The sequence below is a fragment of the Hyperolius riggenbachi genome, chromosome 8 (assembly GCF_040937935.1).
Source record: "Hyperolius riggenbachi isolate aHypRig1 chromosome 8, aHypRig1.pri, whole genome shotgun sequence".
In the NCBI taxonomy this organism is placed as follows: Eukaryota; Metazoa; Chordata; class Amphibia; order Anura; family Hyperoliidae; genus Hyperolius; species Hyperolius riggenbachi.
Genome location: NC_090653.1, coordinates 88,384,689 through 88,404,201, shown reverse-complemented (window position 1 = coordinate 88,404,201; position 19,513 = coordinate 88,384,689). Strand labels below are relative to the sequence as shown.

Sequence of the window (19,513 nt, the reverse complement as noted above, 5' to 3'; positions counted from 1 at the left end):
AATATCAGCCATACAGCGCCCTCTGATGGTCTGTTTGTGAAAAGGAATAGATTTCTCATGTAAAAGGGGGCATCGGCTACTGATTGGGATAAAGTTCAATTCTTAGTCGGAGTTTCTGTGTACGCGCTGTCGGAGACTGATAAGGCTGTTTCTGAACGATCCGCTGAGCGGATCGTTCAGAAACAGCCTTATCAGTCCTTATCAGTCCGCCGACAACGCGTACACACGCACTACTATTGGCTGAACGTCCGCCCTGCGGGAGGGTCTGACGGACCCGTCGTTGGCGGAAGTAGTGCATGTGTATGCACCTTAAGATTAAGATTTCTAGATCTTCTGACTCTTCCCCATATCTCTCCTCAAACACTAAGAATGTCAAATGCCTGAGCTTTATGTGTATACTCATGAACTAGCCTTTCATTTGAAAGAGCATTGACAGATGGATCATGTTTTGCAAGATCAACATTAAACTCTTGACAGCCTCCTCAGTTGCTAAACGTTTAGAATCCTGTTAAAAGAAGTGGTGATGTGACACAGTGGTCAACATGTCCCTGTCCATACACTTTTGAAACATGGCATCAGACTGAGGACAACTGGTGGGGATCTTTTCCACCCTTGTAACTATCCACCAGGGTAAGCTCTCCTTTTTAGTTTCTTGTGGATATTCTTTACTTTGGAAGTCTAAAGACATTCATAGCTATTGAATTGATAGCAATGACTTATTTACATTGTAGCTTCTTAGGTGAAATAGAGGTTACACATCTTAGAAAAAAATATAATGCACATTAATTATAGATACAATTAGGTATGGTATTGCAAGTTATGCCTTGTAGTGTTTTATTTTTCTCGTTCGTATTTATGTTTTGTCAGTTTTCTTATAATTTTCCTTGTTTGAACTAGTAACATTTTTTCATAGCCAGTATCACATACATTAGGGCCCATATGCAGTTAATTTTTCTTCCTGAGTTTACACCTTGGAGATAATTTTTCATCTTCTATTTAGAATAACTTTTCAGCACCATGTAATTGAAAAAAGTACAAAGAAGTAGGTGAAAAAGTACTATAAAAAACATTTTTAGTATTTTCTTGCCTGCTGGTGGTTTAAAACGAATGTACAGTGGGATGTGAAAGTTTGGGCAACCTTCTTAATCACTGATTTTCCTGTATAAATCGTTGGTTGTTATGATAAAAAATGTCAGTTAAATATATCATATAGGAGACACACACAGTGATATTTGAGAAGTGAAATTACGTTTATTGGATTTACAGAAAGTACGCAATAATTGTTTAAACAAAATTAGGCAGGTGCATACATTTGGGCACTGTTGTCATTATATTGATTCCAAAACCTTTAGAACTAATTATTGGAACTCAAATTGGCTTGGTAAGCTCAGTGACCCCTGACATACATACCCAGGTGAATCCAATTATGAGAAAGAGTATTTAAGGGGCTCAATTGTAAGTTTACCTCCTCTTTTAACTTTCTCTGAAGAGTAGCAACATAGGGGTCTAAAAACAACTCTCAAATGACCTGAAGACAAAGATTGTTCACCATCATGGTTTAGCGGAAGGATACAGAAAGTGGTCTCTCAGAGATTTCAGCTGTCTGTTTCCATAAACTAGAAACATATTGAGGAAATGGAAGACCACAGGCTCAGTTCAAGTTAAGGCTTGAAGTGGCAGACCTAGAAAAATCTCGGATAGACAGAAGCGACGAATGGTGAGAACAGTCAGATTCAACCCTCAGACCAGCACCAAGACCTACTACATCCTCTTGCTGCAGATGGAGTCACTGTACATCATTCAACCATTCGGCGCACTTTACACAAGGAGATGCTGTATGCAAGAGTGATGCAGAGGAAGCCTTTTCTCCGCCCAAAACACAAACAGAGCCGCTTACAGAGAACCCGAGGTGGGGTTCTAAGAATGAAATCTGCGCTCACAGGCTGGGTCTGCTTATATTGCCCAGCCTCTGTTGCTATTTCAATCCCCACTAAGTTCACCCTGCGCACCGCTCTGCCCCATAAATAACAGCCGCGCTGCCGACACGCAGCGTGTCAGAGCGGGCTGTATTTACTTTTGTCCTGTCAGTCTGCGTGCTCCCCCCGCCTCCTGCATAGCGCCGGTCCCCGCCCGCGTCCCTTCCCTCCAATCAGCGGACCGGAGCTATGCAGGAGGCGGGGGGAGCACGCAGACTGACAGGACAAAGGTAAACACAGCCCGCACAGCGCGACTGTGATTTATGGGGGAGAGCCGAACGCAGGGGGAACTTAGGGGGGATTGAAAGAGCAACAGAGGCTGGGCAATATAAGCAGACCCAGCCTCTGAGCGCAGATTTCATTCTTAGAACCCCACCTCGGGTTCTCTTTAAAAGGTATGCTAAAGCACATTTGGACAAGCAAGCTTCATAGTGGAATAAGTTGCTGTGGACTGATGAAACTAAAATTGAGTTATTTGGGCATAACAAGAAGTGTTATGCATGGAGGAAAAAGAACACAGCATTTCAAGAAAAACACCTGCTACCTACAGTAAAATATGGTGGTAGTTCCATCATGCTGTGGGGCTGTGTGGCCAGTGCAGGGTCTGGGAATCTTGTTAAAGTTTAAGGACGCATGGATTCCACTCAGTATCAGCAGATTCTGGAGACCAATGTCCAGGAATCAGTGACAAAGCTGAAGCTGAGCCGGGGCTGGATCTTTCAACAAGACAACGACCCTAAACCCTGCTCAAAACCCACTAAGGCATTCATGCAGAGTCCCCAGACCTGAATATAATTGAAAATCTGTGGTGTGAGTTAAAGAGAGCTGTCCATGCTTGGAGCCATCAAACCTGAATGAACTAGAGATGTTTTGTAAAGAGGAATGGTTCAAAATACCTTCAACCAGAATCCAGACTCTCATTGGAACCTATAGGAAGATTTTAGAGGCTGTTATTTCTGCAAAAGAAGAATCTACTAAATATTGATTTCATTTCTTGTTTGTGGTGCTCAAATTTATGCACCTAATTTTGTTTAAACAATTATTGCACACTTGCTGTAAATCCAATAAACTTCATTTCACTTCTCAAATATCACTGAGTGTGTCTCCTATATGATATATTTAACTGACATTTTTTTATCGTAACAACCAACGATCTATACAGAAAAATGATGACAATTAACAAGGTTGCCCAAACTTTCGCATCCCACTGTAATTGATAAGTCTTAAAATATCATGATCACCTAAGAGAAAACACGAGGAAAGAAAAGAACTGCATATGAGCCTATATCTGTTAGTTTTGAGATCCTATAATTGTCAGATTACTAGCACTTGCACTTTACATTCACCATAAGAATTTTGTTACATTTTACTGTAATATAATTACTATCATATTTATTTTATCACGTACCTTTGTAATCATATATAATTTATGGCATATAAGAATTAGGGTGGAACTCCTGCCACCTACTTTATTGTTTTTTTTAACTGTTTTTCTTTCTTAGGTTACGCCCCTAATAAAAATATAATTATTTACTTTACCTAGTGCTGTTTTTAACCCATTGTTGGGCCATTTCTATATTCTTTCCCTCAGAAGATTGAAAATAAGAATATAGTTTTCAAACTGCAATAATGTTTCTCAGATTTAACATTTGATGTATTGTGTTTCTACTATTTTCAATTACAAATCTATTAGAATAGCGAAGAGAACGCCAGTGCATACCACTAAGGCTGCATCTGAAATGACCACCAACTCCGTGTGTAGCACCTAAATAGATTTTCTGCACACTTCGCATTCAATTCAGATGCAAATCATATGCAAATCTGCTACTACTTATCATGCAAACAGGAAACTCAGAAGGAGGGGCTGGGAGCAGCTAACCTGACAGTTACATAGTTACAAAGTTAAGGAAAGGTGGGGAAAGGCTGCTCATCCCTAAACACATGCTGCAATTAAATGGTTAATCGCACAGGCATACACTGCCTCTGCTAGACTGAAAAATGCATTCCCTGCATCCAAGACAAGTGCTAACATTTATTAAACTAGGAGGAACTTTAGCTTCCAATATGGTTTGCATGCTAAGTATATTATACTAGACACTTGCGCCACGGTGAGGCAGACCTCCGGGCAAGTGACCTAACCTAAATTTAAAACCTTGGGAGCAGCTAAGCAAAAAAAAAAAGTGTAACTTACATTTGGTAGAATAGCGAAGAGAACGCCAGCGCATACCACTAAGGCTGCATCTGAAATGACCACCAGCTCAGTGTGCAGCACCTAAATAGATTTTCTGCACACTTCGCATTCAATTCAGATGCAAATCATATGCAAATCTGCTACTCCTTATCATGCAAACAGGAAACTCAGAAGGAGGGGCTGGGAGCAGCTAACCTGACAGTTACATGGTTACAAAGTTAAGGAAAGGTGGGGGGAAAGGCTGCGCATCCCTAAACACATGGTGCAATTGAATGGTTAATCGCACAGGCATACACCGCATCTGCCAGACTGAAAAATGCATGCCCTGCATCCAAGACAAGCGCTAACATTTATTAAACTAGGAGGAACTTTAGCTTCTTTTTTTTTTTGCTTAGCTGCTCCCAAGGTTTTAAATTTAGGTTAGGTCACTTGCCCGGAGGTCTGCCTCACCGTGGCGCAAGTGTCTAGTATAATATACTTTGCATGCAAACCATATTGGAAGCTAAAGTTCCTCCTAGTTTAATAAATGTTAGCACTTGTCTTGGATGCAGGGAATGCATTTTTCAGTCTAGCAGAGGCGGTGTATGCCTGTGCGATTAACCATTCAATTGCAGCATGTGTTTAGGGATGCGCAGCCTTTCCCCACCTTTCCAAGACATCTGTGCCCATAGGCTCCTCTGAGGTAAATCCTGGCCTGGTAAGCTTGCTTCTATTCTGTGAGGAGGCCTTAGGCAAGACACCTTAGCTACTGCCTAGAGAGCGTGCCCTTGTAGCTGCACCTCTAGCGCTTTGAGTTTGCCAGAAGAAGAGCCTGATATAAATGTTCTGTGTCTTGCCTTGTATAGAGTCTGTACACCATAGTGAAATTCAAGCGGAAACTCAAATCCCAAACTCCACTATGCAAAAGGGCAAAGTTTAAGGTGCCAGGACATCTGTGCCCATAGGCTCCTCTGAGGTAAATCCTGGCCTGGTAAGCTTGCTTCTATTCTGTGAGGAGGCCTTAGGCAAGACTCCTTAGCTACTGCCTATAGAGCGTGCCCTTGTAGCTGCACCTCTAGCGCTTTGAGTTTGCCAGGAGAAGAGAATGATATAAATGTTCTGTGTCTTGCCTTGTATAGAGTCTGTACACTATAGTGAAATTCAAGCGGAAACTCAAATCCCAAACTCCACTATGCAGAAAACAAAATTTTACTAAAAACAAAAAGAGGAGAAAATGTGATGCAGGAGGTTCAAATAAGGAACAAATATGTACTGAGTTATGTGTAACTGTAACACTGACTGTAAGACTGTGTATCTGCTCCTAACAATTTCTCCACTTACATAGAGTAGCATACACAGCATGGAATAATTCACACAGATGCAGATTCCAGTGTTTGACAACACTGTATCATGAGCACTGTAACTGAATATCACCAAGATCATATGACTTGTGCAGAGCAGGATCATTCACAAGGCAACCTGGGCAGGTGCCTGGGGCCATATTGGTGGCCCCTCTCAAACTACCAAAAGTGCAAGCTACTGCCTTTTCTAGGACCCCATTTCAGTTTAATCCATCTCTGGACTAGCGGCAACTTTGTGAGAACCCAGTTCAGCACTCTAGTTTCCGGTTGTTAGAGAAGGCTCATTAAGAGCTGAATTTAAAGCGCAACAAAAGGCTAAAAGAAGATAGTCAGCAGATCGAGTGCTGTTTAGCTCAGAACTGCCCTGTATGTTTTACTGTCCAGTGCTGCCATTTTCTGTAGCGCAGAGGTATGTGACCTCCTCCCCTCTCAGGTGCTCGTCTGTCATTTTGGAGTCTTGACCACAGTTCCTCTGCTGATTATAGCTCCCCATAGATTTAAAACTATATGGTGCACACGTGTAAATATGCCACCTGGTGTTAGTGGGTGGAGCTCTGACTGGGAAAGAACAGCAGATAAGCCACATCCAAAGTTCCTCCCCTCCTCCCATGGTTAGCCTCCTCCCCTCCCAGGCACCTATCTACCTGACCGCAGCTTGTCCTATTGCTTCTGGTTGGTCAAAGCTCAGATCCATTAACGCTAGGTAGCACATGAAGCTGTGATCAAAGATCCAACGTGACATATGTAGGAGGTTAGGAGGCTACATTATAATGCACTATAAAATATAACCAGAAAGACAAAGAGGACAAAAATGAAGTGATCCAAAAGTAGCCTTGCTATCCATTTTTTTATTTGAATCCTCAGCTGGGTTTTATTAGAGATCTGTGGTGGTTCTGTTCCTGTATGATGCTGCAGAACTGAACAGACACTCAGGGTGTATTTTTGTGAGCACTGTACAGACCAGCTTTTGGCCAAGCAGTGTGTTCTGCTCTATGGAGAGGTAAGGAAACATATTAGCAACACGCTTCAGTGGGAACTCCCTTAGAACTTTACAAGGAGCAAATCATCCTGGTAGATCGCAGAAGAGAAGGCCAGCAACACTGGGGGACATCTGCATACACTTATATTTCCCACCCAAATGATCAGAAACTTTTAGAAAAAGTGTATTTGTTAAATATACAAATGTTTGACTAATAATGTATAATAACTGATAACTTACAAACCATATTTAAGCAATAATAATTAAATGAATTGGCTTGGGATCAAACCTGAGAACTATGAAATCCATCAGAATATTGAAAAGAAAAAGGGATTATGTACATTGTTATGCATTACATTGGATTACATTGTTATCAGATTACACTAATAACAGCCTACATAACATAACACTATGCTAAACAAATGATCCAATGAAGAAAATTATAATGAAAACAAACAAGAAGTAAAGAGATCTGAGATAAGAAGCCTTTTTGCTAAGAACCGTAGGGTATGACTCCTACAAAAATATGTACTTTTTTAAATTAATATCTAATACAAGTATCCCCACTTCCCAAGAGAAATGAAAGTCTTAATTTTATAGTATAGGCTAGAGGAAATTTAACATAGATATATTGTATTGCATTTTAAGTTAATGACACAACAGGGAGAATACACCTCAATTCAGATCATCCAGTAGGCTAAAGAGCATTACATTTTATGAATTACAAAAGGACACTACAACAACATACATAAAATGTATATATATATATATATAGGCAAAAGAATGCATAAAAATACACTTTTAGCTACTTTGAACAGCATAATTTTTCCCACACTCATATAGTACAAGAATGACGGAATATGCCTCTTTTAGTTTGGGGTCCACCTATTCCACTCCCAATCTAGAGCATGAGTGACTGTATACTTAAGTCATATCTTAAATAACTTTTTCGGTTTTGGGCGATATTGTCCAGTCTCGACACACTTCATGAACCATAAAGCAGATAGCATTCACTTCCCCAAAAGTGGTTCCCGGGTCTTTATTGAATAACATTGACAAGTGGGATAGTTCCATTTATGCATATAGTCATTATCTAATTGTATAGAGATTGGGTAATTCCATGAACGTCCAAGACAGGACTAAATGATTATAAATACTGGAGCATCATAATGGAAACAGGTCGTCTGCTATATTCTGATGCCTAGCAGAGTGGCGTTTAGGAGAGCCTAGGCATGAAGAAATAAAGAGAAAGATCTGAAATGCTCTCCTTCTTTCTTAAAGGGGTTCTTTCGCGAAAAAAGTAGGCAGTTAAAAAATGTGACAGATGACAGGTTTTGGGCCAGTCCATCTTTTTAAGGGGGATTCTCAGGGCTTTCTTTGTTTTCAACAGCATTTCCTGAACAACAGTTTAACTGCCAAAATAGCAAGATACCAGCCGGCCTCCCTAATCACTTGCACACTATTATGTCAGTTAAATTTTGCAACTGTTGTTCAGGAAATGCTGTTAAAAACAAAGAAAGCCCTGTGAATCCCCCATAAAAAGATGGACTGGCCCAAAACCAGTCATCTGTCACATTTTTTAACTGCCTACTTTTTTCACGAAATAACTCCTTTAAATCCTTGGGAGAGCAGTACTGACATTGGGACTCAAAGTAAACAACTATAGTAACACAGACAGCAATAAAGCAAAACAGCTGCATGGAAAAACATTTCTGTTTTTATCACCGTTTGTATATCTTTTGGGTAAAGCTGATCAATTCTCAAGGATAATTTATGGAGAAACACATGACCAACCTATCAGCCAATCACTTTGGACTTCTTTGATCAATAAAGTACACATCCATTAGCTGATAAACCAGTCATGTGCTTCTCCATGGATGCCCCTTGTGGGAGATATTCGCTTAGTGTTGGGGACGAATCCCTCGTTTTATGTCCTCATGTGACAGCGTAAGTCACGTAGCCTGTGCTGGAATTCCAAACATTCATAGAGACTGTAGAGTCATTCAGACGGGTGTGTTAAATCATTAACATTTGCTCTGGGTATAGAATAGTTTCACATAGTGTTAAGTACATGGCCGCTTTAAGAGCTTGTGAAGCAGAAATGCAATGACTGTGCTAATTACCTAGCCAGACAAGTTAGACATAAGACTTTGAAGGTGGAGGTAATTACGCAGGAGCAGGTGTTGAGGGACTTGTTTTTGAAAATTGCTTGAAGAAACTCCTGTCTGTGTAATTAGATCATTAATGATGTGTTGGTCTCCTTAAGATGACTTGTTATGCTTATTTACCTACATATTAAGACATTTTTATATGGGGACAGACGGGAAGACAAATACAGGAAGAGGAAGCTAAGTAGAGTACGCATATTTGGATTTGTTACTAAAAATAGGAATTCTATGTTAGGGAAAATCCCAAAGTTCTGTTGATCTAAAAGAAGCAATAAAAACAAAGAAAAAAAAGACAATGGGAAAAAAAAAAGACAAAAGTAAAAATTGGGAAAGCAGACTAAAGATGCCCATCAATGATACAATCTTTATTGTAGGTCTCACCAAACCTATGTCTTAAGGGGCCCATACACTGGTGGATTTCAGCCATCGATCGATCGATTCTATAGAATCCATCGATCAGAAATTGATTCTATCCAATTAGCCGATCGATCGATTTGAGGTTGATATTGTTCGATTTGATCTATCTGACTGGATGGAAAGTCTAGGTCGATCAGCAGCAGATTGATGGCCCATAGAGCTGCATTGGATCTAATGGTCAAATAATGCATTTAGATTGATTTTCGATAGATTTCCTATAGATTACAATCTGAAATATATTGAGAATCTGTTCCTAGTGTGTGGCACACGGCAGATAAATTCCTGTCAGATTCGACTTGACAGGCATCTGATGGAAATCTATCTGATGGTCGAATCTGCTGCAAATCTATAAGTGTATGGCCACGTTTAGAAGGATAAACTCAATGAATACACTTTGAATGGCTACTTTGGTAAGCCCCTCATACATACCTCCCAACTTTTTGAGATAAGAAAGAGGGATGCTTCAAGACACACCCCTAACCACACCCCTAATCACACCTTCACCACACCCTTAGTTACTGATACTAGAAAGAATTCAGAAGCAAAAGACGAAGCTTTAAAATTGAGATCACACTGATCCTCTCTATCATCATTAGTTCTAATTCATTTTACCATTGAAAAATAAAACATTTATTTAAATGAAGAGAATAAAGTTTATGGTCAGTTAAACACAGTTTTTAGTAGAAAAATACATATATTTGTATATGTGTCTGTACATCAGTCCTGAAAGGCAAACAAAGGAGGGAAAATGAGGGATTGGGTTCCCAAAGAGGGACTGTACCTCTGAAAAAGGGACAGCTGGGAGCTATGCCTCATACTACATGGGAATGGTAAGATTGTGCAATCAAGATTGTATTATTAACAGACACCATAAAGTAAACCCGGGGCGACCCAAAACCCATAAAATTACAGCTACTTCGGTAGAGGGAAGCATTGGGTTTCTCCAGCGGTTTCCCTTGTCCTGCTCGCTCCTCCCGCCGCTGCTCGGCTCCTTCTGGAAGTTTGTAGCCATGTTTCTCTTCTTGCACGAGTGCGGTTGTATAGTGCCTGCATGAGAATGGCCGTGCCTGAGCAGTAGCACGGAGCCATGTATGCACAGCTGCGGATTACTACTGCTGTACTCAACCAGGCGCATTATGGTCGTACTCGTGCATGAACATGATCATATTTGCAACAAGCTCAAATGAAATTGAAGTGGGATTCAGCTGATTCATTTTCAAGCTGCATAAATTTGCATTGAAATGCGCATGTCACGGGAGACCAGAAACGCAATCGCAATCGGTTTCCTGCACCGATTGTCGTTGCATTGCCAGATCAAGATTTTATGTCTAGGGGGTAGCAGACAGTGAGCCTGGGAGTCTCTGGTTTCATGGCTGTTAGAGGAACTCTTTTTATGAAGTACGTTTGTTGCTCAAGGAATGGCATGTTTGTTTAAATTAAATTGATTAAAAGAAGTCCCTTCCTGGGCCAGTGACACCGAGGTGTGAAAGCTCTCCAGCAGTAAGCCACAAATGGCTGGTGTTACTGCCTTTTAAAGAGACAGGATAACCTCCACAGGAGGCCAGACTGCTCGACTCCATCGGAAGCAGAGAGAAAATTAATGCTGTATATCATTTTTAAGGTGTAAGGAATACCATTCATATGAGAGGTATAAAAGTTATCTCATTCCGCTGGTCCGGATCTGGTGAATATTTTAATATTAAATTGAGGCCACTGACATACCCAGAACCCGAGGTATTCCGCTACTTCGTAACTGGGCATGCAAAAGCACCCAAGTTTGATGTCATATGAACTGTCATATTCTGAGGAATATGAATCTGTAACCGGTATGTGTGTGCAGGAAGCGTAAGCCGAAATATGAAAACTGTCATATTTGGTGGGCACCAGAAACCCACCCAGGAGGTTAACCGCACCCTGTCCAGCCCCTGGGCTTACCCTGAGACCCCACCCAAAATTGTGGATTATTCAAAAGTGTTTGCCAGGGACTCCTCCTTTATTCCTCTGAATTCCATCTTCATGTGAGCCTGCTGCTGCTTTGAGGAAGAGCAGCGGTCATCTTGTCTGAGCTTTGGCTCCTGAACTGAAACAAATAACTGCACGTGTTTTCCCAGAAAGTACCAATTTCCAGAAGAACTTAAGTACTAAGTATCCGTATTTTCTTCCCTTTTTATTTTTTGTACTGCGCTACGATTGTCTCCATAATTGTTTATTTTACTGACTTTCTATATATAATAATTATTTATATTGCATTTATAATAAAGACTTCTATAAAGTCATTTTATTTGTTCAGCTACCCCTGCTATTCAGCCGCACAAACTGAACTCTAGCTTCTGAAGAGTCGCTACTATTGTTGATAGCTAGATAAAATACAGTATGTTTAACCGTTTTATTTGCAGATCTAGAGTCAGCCAGTCAGTGGGATTCTCTGTCCCATGGTAACAGAGATGGTGGCAGCCGAGTATTTTGTGTTTAATAGATCGTACGCCTTCCTCTGGTCTGTCTGTTGCCAAAATTCCAGCGCTTTCTGTGCACCGATTGCGACCACAGATTGCATGGTCTGTGTGCTGAAACCGATTGGAAGGCATTGTGCGGTCCAGTCACTAGGAGGCTTGTGACAGACAGCGCATACTTGTGCAACAGCTTGGAATTACAGTATTTAAAACTCACTTGCCATCCCTAAAGGAAACTTTTAAAACCTGCATAGGAGGAGGGAAAACCTAAAGGAGAAGCCATGTGGAAGCATCTAGGGCTATAATGGAGAACACAAAGGTCAAAATTTCTCTGCACTGAATTTTATACTCAGACCCTTTCACGGGCATTTGTTTTTAATATACATCTGCTCTATGTGCCTTACTTTCATTTTAATACTTGGACTCCATATATGACGGGTTGATATGTTTTCATGTCGTTGTCACATTATTGTTGTCTATATGTTTTTTGTTTTTTTGCCTAATCCTCACTAGTGTATATTGTGACTTAGGTGGCCATACACGGTACAATAAAAATGTTCTATTTTCCCGTTTATTCGATCTAAATGATCGAATTGAATGAAAGTTGAAAATATTTTTTTTTTGATCAAGAAATTCGAACGATTATCCCGTGTTTTCGGGAAAAATGATCGGACATGCTGGAAAAATCTTTATATTCGATCTAACGGAATAATCGAACTAAATGATCTAATTGAAAAATTGTACCATGTATGCCCACCTTTAGGCATATGAACACTTTATGTTGTTGGTTATTCTCTATGCATTATCATGTATGTTTACAGCTATTTTTGAAATCAAATAAAAATGATTATATATATATTTATATAAAATCTCTCTGCACTTGTATCCTCCCTGTTCTTTATCTAAGTGTATATAGCCTGTTTTTCCCTATTATGGGTTTGGAATAAAATGTTTATAAGTACCAGTGGATGTGCCCTCCACTTTCTCTACTTGGATGCTTCCACAATGACTGACCAGTTTTGTAGGACCTTGCTTTGTCGTACAGTATTAGATTTCTATCATTCACCTTCAGTTTCTTATATTCCAGTGGGGAATCTGGCTGTGTACAGAGAGTAATGCTGCTGACAACTCTGGGTCAAGATGACATCAAAAGGTAATCTGTAAATTCAATATTTCAAATCTAAACCACAATGTATGATGATGGGGTAAAAACCTTAGGCCCCTTTCACACTAGAGTATTTCCATTGAGCTTCATTACCCATTTTTACCGCAGAGTAACACTAAAGCAATGATAGTTGATGGGATATTTCATACCTGATGCGGTGTGATGCGCCAGAAGTATTCCATCGCCTTATGGGTTAACTTCCCTGACGACTTGCATTAAGCCATGCAAGTCATTGACGCCGCAGATATTGTAAACTGTTTTGCGTTTGCATCTTGGTGCGCATGCTCGGAAGCATATTTCTTCAATACACTTCCTGTTTCAGCGACAGGAAGCGAGCGCTAGAGAGCCCTTACTTATAGTTTGGTTAGCTGCCAAAGATTACACTACCGTGCATCAATACTGGTGTATACAATGCTTCTTTTTTTGCATTGCGGTATTATGGGATCATCTGATCGTACCGCACCCAAACGCTGGTTGCTAGTGTGAAACCGGCCTCCAAGGACACCTGAAGTGAAAGGGATATGGAGGCAGCCATTTTCTTTTGAACAATACCAGTTCCCTGGCCTCCTGCTGATAAGTGATGGTCATGTCCAGGGCTGGATTTGTACTCTTGACCGCCCAAGGCCACTGTCAGCAGCTGCCCCCTACACTATAGGTAGCTAAATGACACTTCCCCTTCCCTCCAGTATAGGTAGCCTGTTGACCCTTCATTCCAGTATAGGTAGCCAGATAATCCTTACCCCCTCCTCCAGTATAGGTATCCTGATGACCCCCCCCCCCCTCCTTACCTCTAGTATAAGGTTCAGGAACAGGTCCAGGAACAGTGCAGTATGGTAGCAAAAGAAGCTTGCAGTGGGCAGGCACAATGCGTAGGTGGACGGGCTCCTGTCCTGCTCTGCATCTTGAGCACTCCTACTAGCTGCAGCTGCCACTTGAAAAGTCGCCCTTCCATATGGTTACTGCTCTCTGCTGTGATCTCATGGCTGGGTTGAGTGGCTGACATCAGGATGGATGCCCCTTTACGTGACACACACGAGTGACCTGGAAGCAGGATGTTAAGAGTGGTGAGCTTTGATGGGGAAGCGATACTAGTGGTGGAGCCTGAGAAATATCAAAGGAGGTGGTGAAAGCCCCTGCGTGCAGAGCTCTGTATAGGCAAACTATATGTGCGCTCATAATATCTTCGTTATTACAAGGGCCATGGAACTGTGATGCAGCCTTTCAGAGCTTGATATAACGCAGCAGCAGTCTCTATTTGTGCTGTTAATCGCCCTTAATGATTGAAGTGTTGACGAGGACACATGTACATTGGAGTGACATTGGCCAATTTTGATTGGTGTGTGTGTGGGGTGGAAAGTTGCTCTACACAGCCGGCTGTGAGAGTGGGGGGCATGTTAGACACAGCCATATGTCTGTTTTTAATGGGGATTTTTGTAGAGGTTTTTGACCGATTGTGCCAATAAAGTGATTATTGTTATTTGTAGAAGTCTGTGATCCTCATATTTTCAATTTGTTGTATCCCTTGAGCATTCGCACTTTATTTGTTATACCCTATATAGCAAAAGAAGGAAGGCCCAGAACCATCTTCAAATTAGCTTGTAATTATAGCTTTAATTCATAATGACAGCAGAGCATAATCAGATGTAGTACAAGATAAGGTTAGTCATGATGGTTAGCAGAAAGAGTAGGAGGCGCCCGGTAGAATGGAGATAATATATTCACTCTATATGGTAGACACAGCATTCAATAGAAAAATCGTGTGATCCTACCTTCTAGACGCCCCCTTTCAGGAAATATACAAACTGGATTTTGGGCTTTTTTAAAACTCGGTTTTATTTTGCACAAGACAACGCGTTTCTCGGTCAAAACCGCTTCCTCAGGTCAGTAATAGTGCCTCAGTTCAGTAGCTTCCAAACCTCCGGGCGCCAGTCATGATGGTACACGATAAGGCCAGTCATGAAGGTAGCATGGCAGCAGCGTTTTGAGAGGTGCTTCCTCTCTTTATCAAGCTTGACTGTCTCTCTAACAATTTCTCACAACCGCCTGCTATTTATTCTCCAAGCTCTACACGAGAGCCAATCAAAAAGGACACGGGGCTGCCGAGTGACCAATAGAAATCCATCTGCCCATGGCTAAGGAGAAAGCCACGCCCACCAAGGCGCGGACCTGATGGGGAACTTCGTTGGTGTTCACAGACACCAACTGAACATGCGCACCGCACATGCCGCCGACCTATCAAGAGGACTGCAGTAATCTGGAAGTGTGATACGTCACTCAGTGACGTTTCAAAACAAACACCTAAACCAGACATGAGGAGGAGACTACAGGGTCTGCGAGCCATTAGCATAAAGCAATAAACAAAGCCATCCCATCATGCTATATATCACATCTCCATACATATCTGCTCCCAACACACCTCTCTTGTGAGCAACCAATCAAATTAATAGCTGGCAACTGTAAGAAATTGTTAGAACACTAGTCAAGCTTGATAAAGAGCACCTCTCGAAATGTTGCTGCCATGCTACCATCATGACTGGCCTTATCTTGTACCATCATGATTGGCCTTATCTTGTACTACTATCATGATTGGCCTTATCTTGTATCATCATGACTGGCCTTGTTTTGTACTATATCTGATTATGCTCTGCTGTCATTATGCATTAAAGCTATAATTATAAGCTAATTTGAAGATGGTGCTGGGCCTTCCTTCTTTCGCTACAAGGGAAAAAGAGACAATTTGCATATTTAGCAGTGATGTACCGTGGAACATCTCAAATGCGCACTCCAACCTGAATAATTGCAAATACCTTCTGCTTTAAACGGAACCGAGCTCTGCTTTTCTCTTCCTGGTTTCTAATAGCCGTAGGAGCTGCTCCCTTCTCCTTCTAGCTACCCATTATTTATACAGGGGAAGGTGGGAAGATAGCATCTGTGACTTCTTTGAAGTCATTAGTGTCCTATCTCTACCCATCCCCCCCCCCCCACACACACACACACACACACACAGGTGAAAGCTTTTGTTTGCTCTCTGCTACTGTGTGCATTAAAATAATGACATCAGTCTTTCTCTGCCTGAAACTTCTGTGGTAGGGCAGATTTTGGAAGTAGGGTAATAAAACCCTCTGCTAAACTTTTAAATGTAAAACGAAGAGGTAAAATTTAAGGTTTTTTTTATTAATGAGCCACATTATTGGTATGCATATTAAATGTGCTATTGAAGTGGCGTGGGTGCTAAAAATGGTGCTTGATTCAGTTTAAGAAAGAAAAATTCTGTTTTGTGTATTAGGCTTTAGGATTCAGTATGGTCAGTGAGCCATTATCAACTAGAGATGGTCAATGAGATGCAAATTATTCCAGCTTGCATGCAAATTTCATAAAAGCTCTAGGCATCTTGGAAGTGAGCCAATCAGATATGACAGGAAGCGCATTGAAGGCAAATGTTGCATCTGTACAGCGTCAGCACTGCAATATCGCCAAAGGGATCAAGTACTGATGCCCGCCGAATGACAGCACTGCACTGTCACCCAAGGAATCAAGTATCATTCCCTACCGGGTAACTGCACTGCACTGTCACCCAACGAATCAAGTATAATTTCCTATCGGGTAACAGCACTGCACTGTCACCCAAGGAATCAAGTATCATTCCCTACCGGGTAACTGCACTGCGCTGTCACCCAAGGGGTCAACTATTGATCCCTGCCAGGTGACAGCCTCGCACCATCACCCAAGGGATCAAGTATTGATCCCCGCCGGGGGACAACACTGCGCTGTCGCCCAAGGGATCAAGTATGGATCCCTGCTGGGTGACGGCTTTAGAATCAGAGATACATTCCAATAATACTTAGAAGCTGTATAACTTTGATAACTAGCTGAGGCAAGTTATGTAAGCAAACCTGTAGCTGCCAGTCATAGTGATGCACCTGCTGCCTCTGTTGGTTATGTTTGGAGATAATCTAATGGACCTCCATAGAAGCACTATGCAAAAACAGTTTCAAATGTAATTTATTACAACAGGATGCAGATGTTTCCACATCTTTATTAATACCATTTAATTAAAACGTTACTACTACTGCTGCTGCTGCTGCGCTGTTGCTGCTGCTGCTACTACTACTACTACTACTTTTTATCATTATCTTTTACTTACATCGTATTTCTATTTTATGAATGTAATTACACTAAACGCTAAAGTGAATTCTTTAGTAGTAGAGTGGCATCTAAATTCATTAGTCTACAACGATGTAACATTTTTAGCTACTGAAAAATCTCAGTGATCAATGAAAAATGTGCATAACTAACAAGGGTAATATGCGTCTAAAGCCTGCTACACATATCTAATCTCGATTGGTCAATTTTACAACTCCCATTTACTCCCATGAGGGCCAATAGTTTAAAGAGATTGTGTAGGTGAGCTCTCATACTACATGGAAGTGGTAAAATTGGATCAAGATTGGATGTGCGCAGTTGTCTTAAGCTGTGAAAGATTAATGAAAGATCACAGATTAATTTTACCACCTTCCATACCCTTTAACCATTACCAATTGGCGTGGACACGGCGGCAGCCCAGGACCGCCTAACACCGATCGGCATGCTGTCCTGGCAGCGTGTTTTGCAGGAGATCGCATGCGCCTTTGCGCACGCATCTTTGCTTGCTCCATCATCAGCCTCCCATCGGCTTTTGCCACTAGGAGACTGTTAGACGGTGAAACCGCTGTCTATTTACTCCGTACAATGCTGCAATCGAAGGTAGCGCTGTACTGGGGACAGCCATGTGACATAGCTGTCCCCCCTGGCAGGCTCAGGGGTGATCCGCTGTCATAGGCTGAAGCCTATAACAGCCGATCACAGTGATTGGCTGGCAGGGGGAGGGTGGGAGGCGGGTATACAAAAAAAATGTAATTTTATTTAAAAAAAAATAAAGATATAAATATTTATTAAGAAAAAAATAAACAGCCTGGGAGCGGTCATAGCCCACTAACAGAAAGCTCTGTTGGTGGACAAAAAAGGGGGGAATCACTTGTGTGCTGAGTTGTGCAACCCTGCAGCTAGGTCTTAAAACTGCAGTGACCTGTTTTGTAAAAAATTGTTGTTGCTTTAGGGGGGTTTAAGCCTGTGGTCCTTAAAGAGGAGCTGTTAGGTATAAGGTCTCAGAGAAAATAAACACATATATCAGTAGCTAAAGATTGGCTGTACTTACATTACATATGCATTTCACTGTCCACGTTTGGATTTCACAGAATTTGTATATAGTATATGCAGAGATAGATGCTCCTGACAGCTCATGGCAGGCTCCATGTTTTTCTGTCAAATGTGTCGTCATGTCCTGCCTGCTTCCTGATCACAGATAAGCTCGTACTTGAACAACACAGTGTGCAGTGAATATTAATGAGCCATGTGGCTAGGAACAATAGCTGACTCCTGCAGAGTACTCTGCCCCGAGATTTATCAGTGCTACACGCTGGACTGATTACAAGCTTCTGTAACGTCTCATTAGCAGCCGAGGGGAGGGCCCCAGAATGCTTTGCAGTTTAGTATGCGGCTTGCGTCTTTATGGGTCTATAACAGACTTGCTGATAAGCACACATCAAAGGTAACTGAGATTTTTATCTTCACTAATGGCTTTTGAGCTTCCTTCTAAACTGTTTAATGGCCCGTACTCACGGGCTGCAGAAGTGGCCTGTCGCCAGCACACGTGAGCGTGTGGGCGACAGGCCGGCGACAGCTCCTCGCCAGGTCCCTCCGCGTACACACGTGGAAGAGGGACCAGCGGCGAGACGGAAGCTGTCGCCGACGTTCCTCCTCCCCCCGCCGGAAGCTCCATTTACCACAATGGAGGTTGCTGTCGCTAGTCCGCGTACTCACGGGGGAGGTGCGGCGGCGACTGTCGCCATGCGATTGAAAGTTTCAATCGCACGGCGACATGAGCGACGGGCGACAGTTCGGGGTGCGCGCGCGTGCGACGGCCCATACTCACGGGCGACCTGTCGCCGCAACACGCGCGCGCCGCGTGTTGAGGCGACAAAAGTCCCTCGTGAGTATGGGCCATTACACAGGAGAATAGAGGTTTAAATTAGCTTCTGCAGCCTGACAGTTACTCTTTAAGTGGTTAATTAATGCGGTGCAGGTTTTCTGGTTCTGTACTGTCCAGTGTTCTCCAAAAATGTATAAATCATTCCCTATGATTCCAAATTCCTAAAATGTTGTACCAGTAGTTTTACCCCCAACCACCAGTATGTTAGTTATCCCATTCTTCTGCCCTATCCCAAAGCTCTGCATGAGTAACCTTAAAGTTGTTAATTTCTTTTACAGGAAAAGAGACCGAAGATGACATCTATTGTGCCTGTCTGTCCAAGGCATTATGTCAGGTGGCTACACCAGTCACCGTCGGGCTATACGCTCCATTTGGGGGCAGAGTATATATGCTGCTTGACCGCATAACAAGTAAGTATGAAGAATCTAGTCTACAATATTCGATACAAGGACTCCCCTTAACAAGTTGTAAAAGTGAGATTTGGTCCCAAGACGCCTCCTCTTTTTTATTCTCGATTAAACCATTTGCATTGGATTACCAATTAAATTATAAAAACTGTCAAGCACATACATACACAAAAGCTCCAGGCTAGTGATGCCTTTGTACAGCATCCGACCCCGAACTGTCATCTAAGGGTTCAAATCCCAATTCCTGTGGAGTACAGTCCTTGTTCTGTATGTGTGTAGAATGCAGGGTGGGATTTATTATAAGGCTCTGTAGGCAGGTGCCAACAGGCACCTGATGATGGAAAGGCGGCTAACTCCCCTCCCCGAGTGCTTCCCTCCCTCCTTCCCTATGC

General features: G+C 42.0%; 1 protein-coding gene across 1 annotated transcript in view; it reads left to right on the top strand.

Annotated features, from left to right (window-relative positions):
• NKPD1 (NTPase KAP family P-loop domain containing 1) overlaps positions 1–19,513 on the top strand; it is a 53,208-nt gene that overhangs the window by 27,637 nt on the left and 6,058 nt on the right. Inside the window, exon 4 of the mRNA XM_068247879.1 lies at positions 18,993–19,124. Coding sequence (XP_068103980.1) covers positions 18,993–19,124 — 132 coding nt within the window. The remainder of the gene's footprint in view (positions 1–18,992; positions 19,125–19,513) is intronic.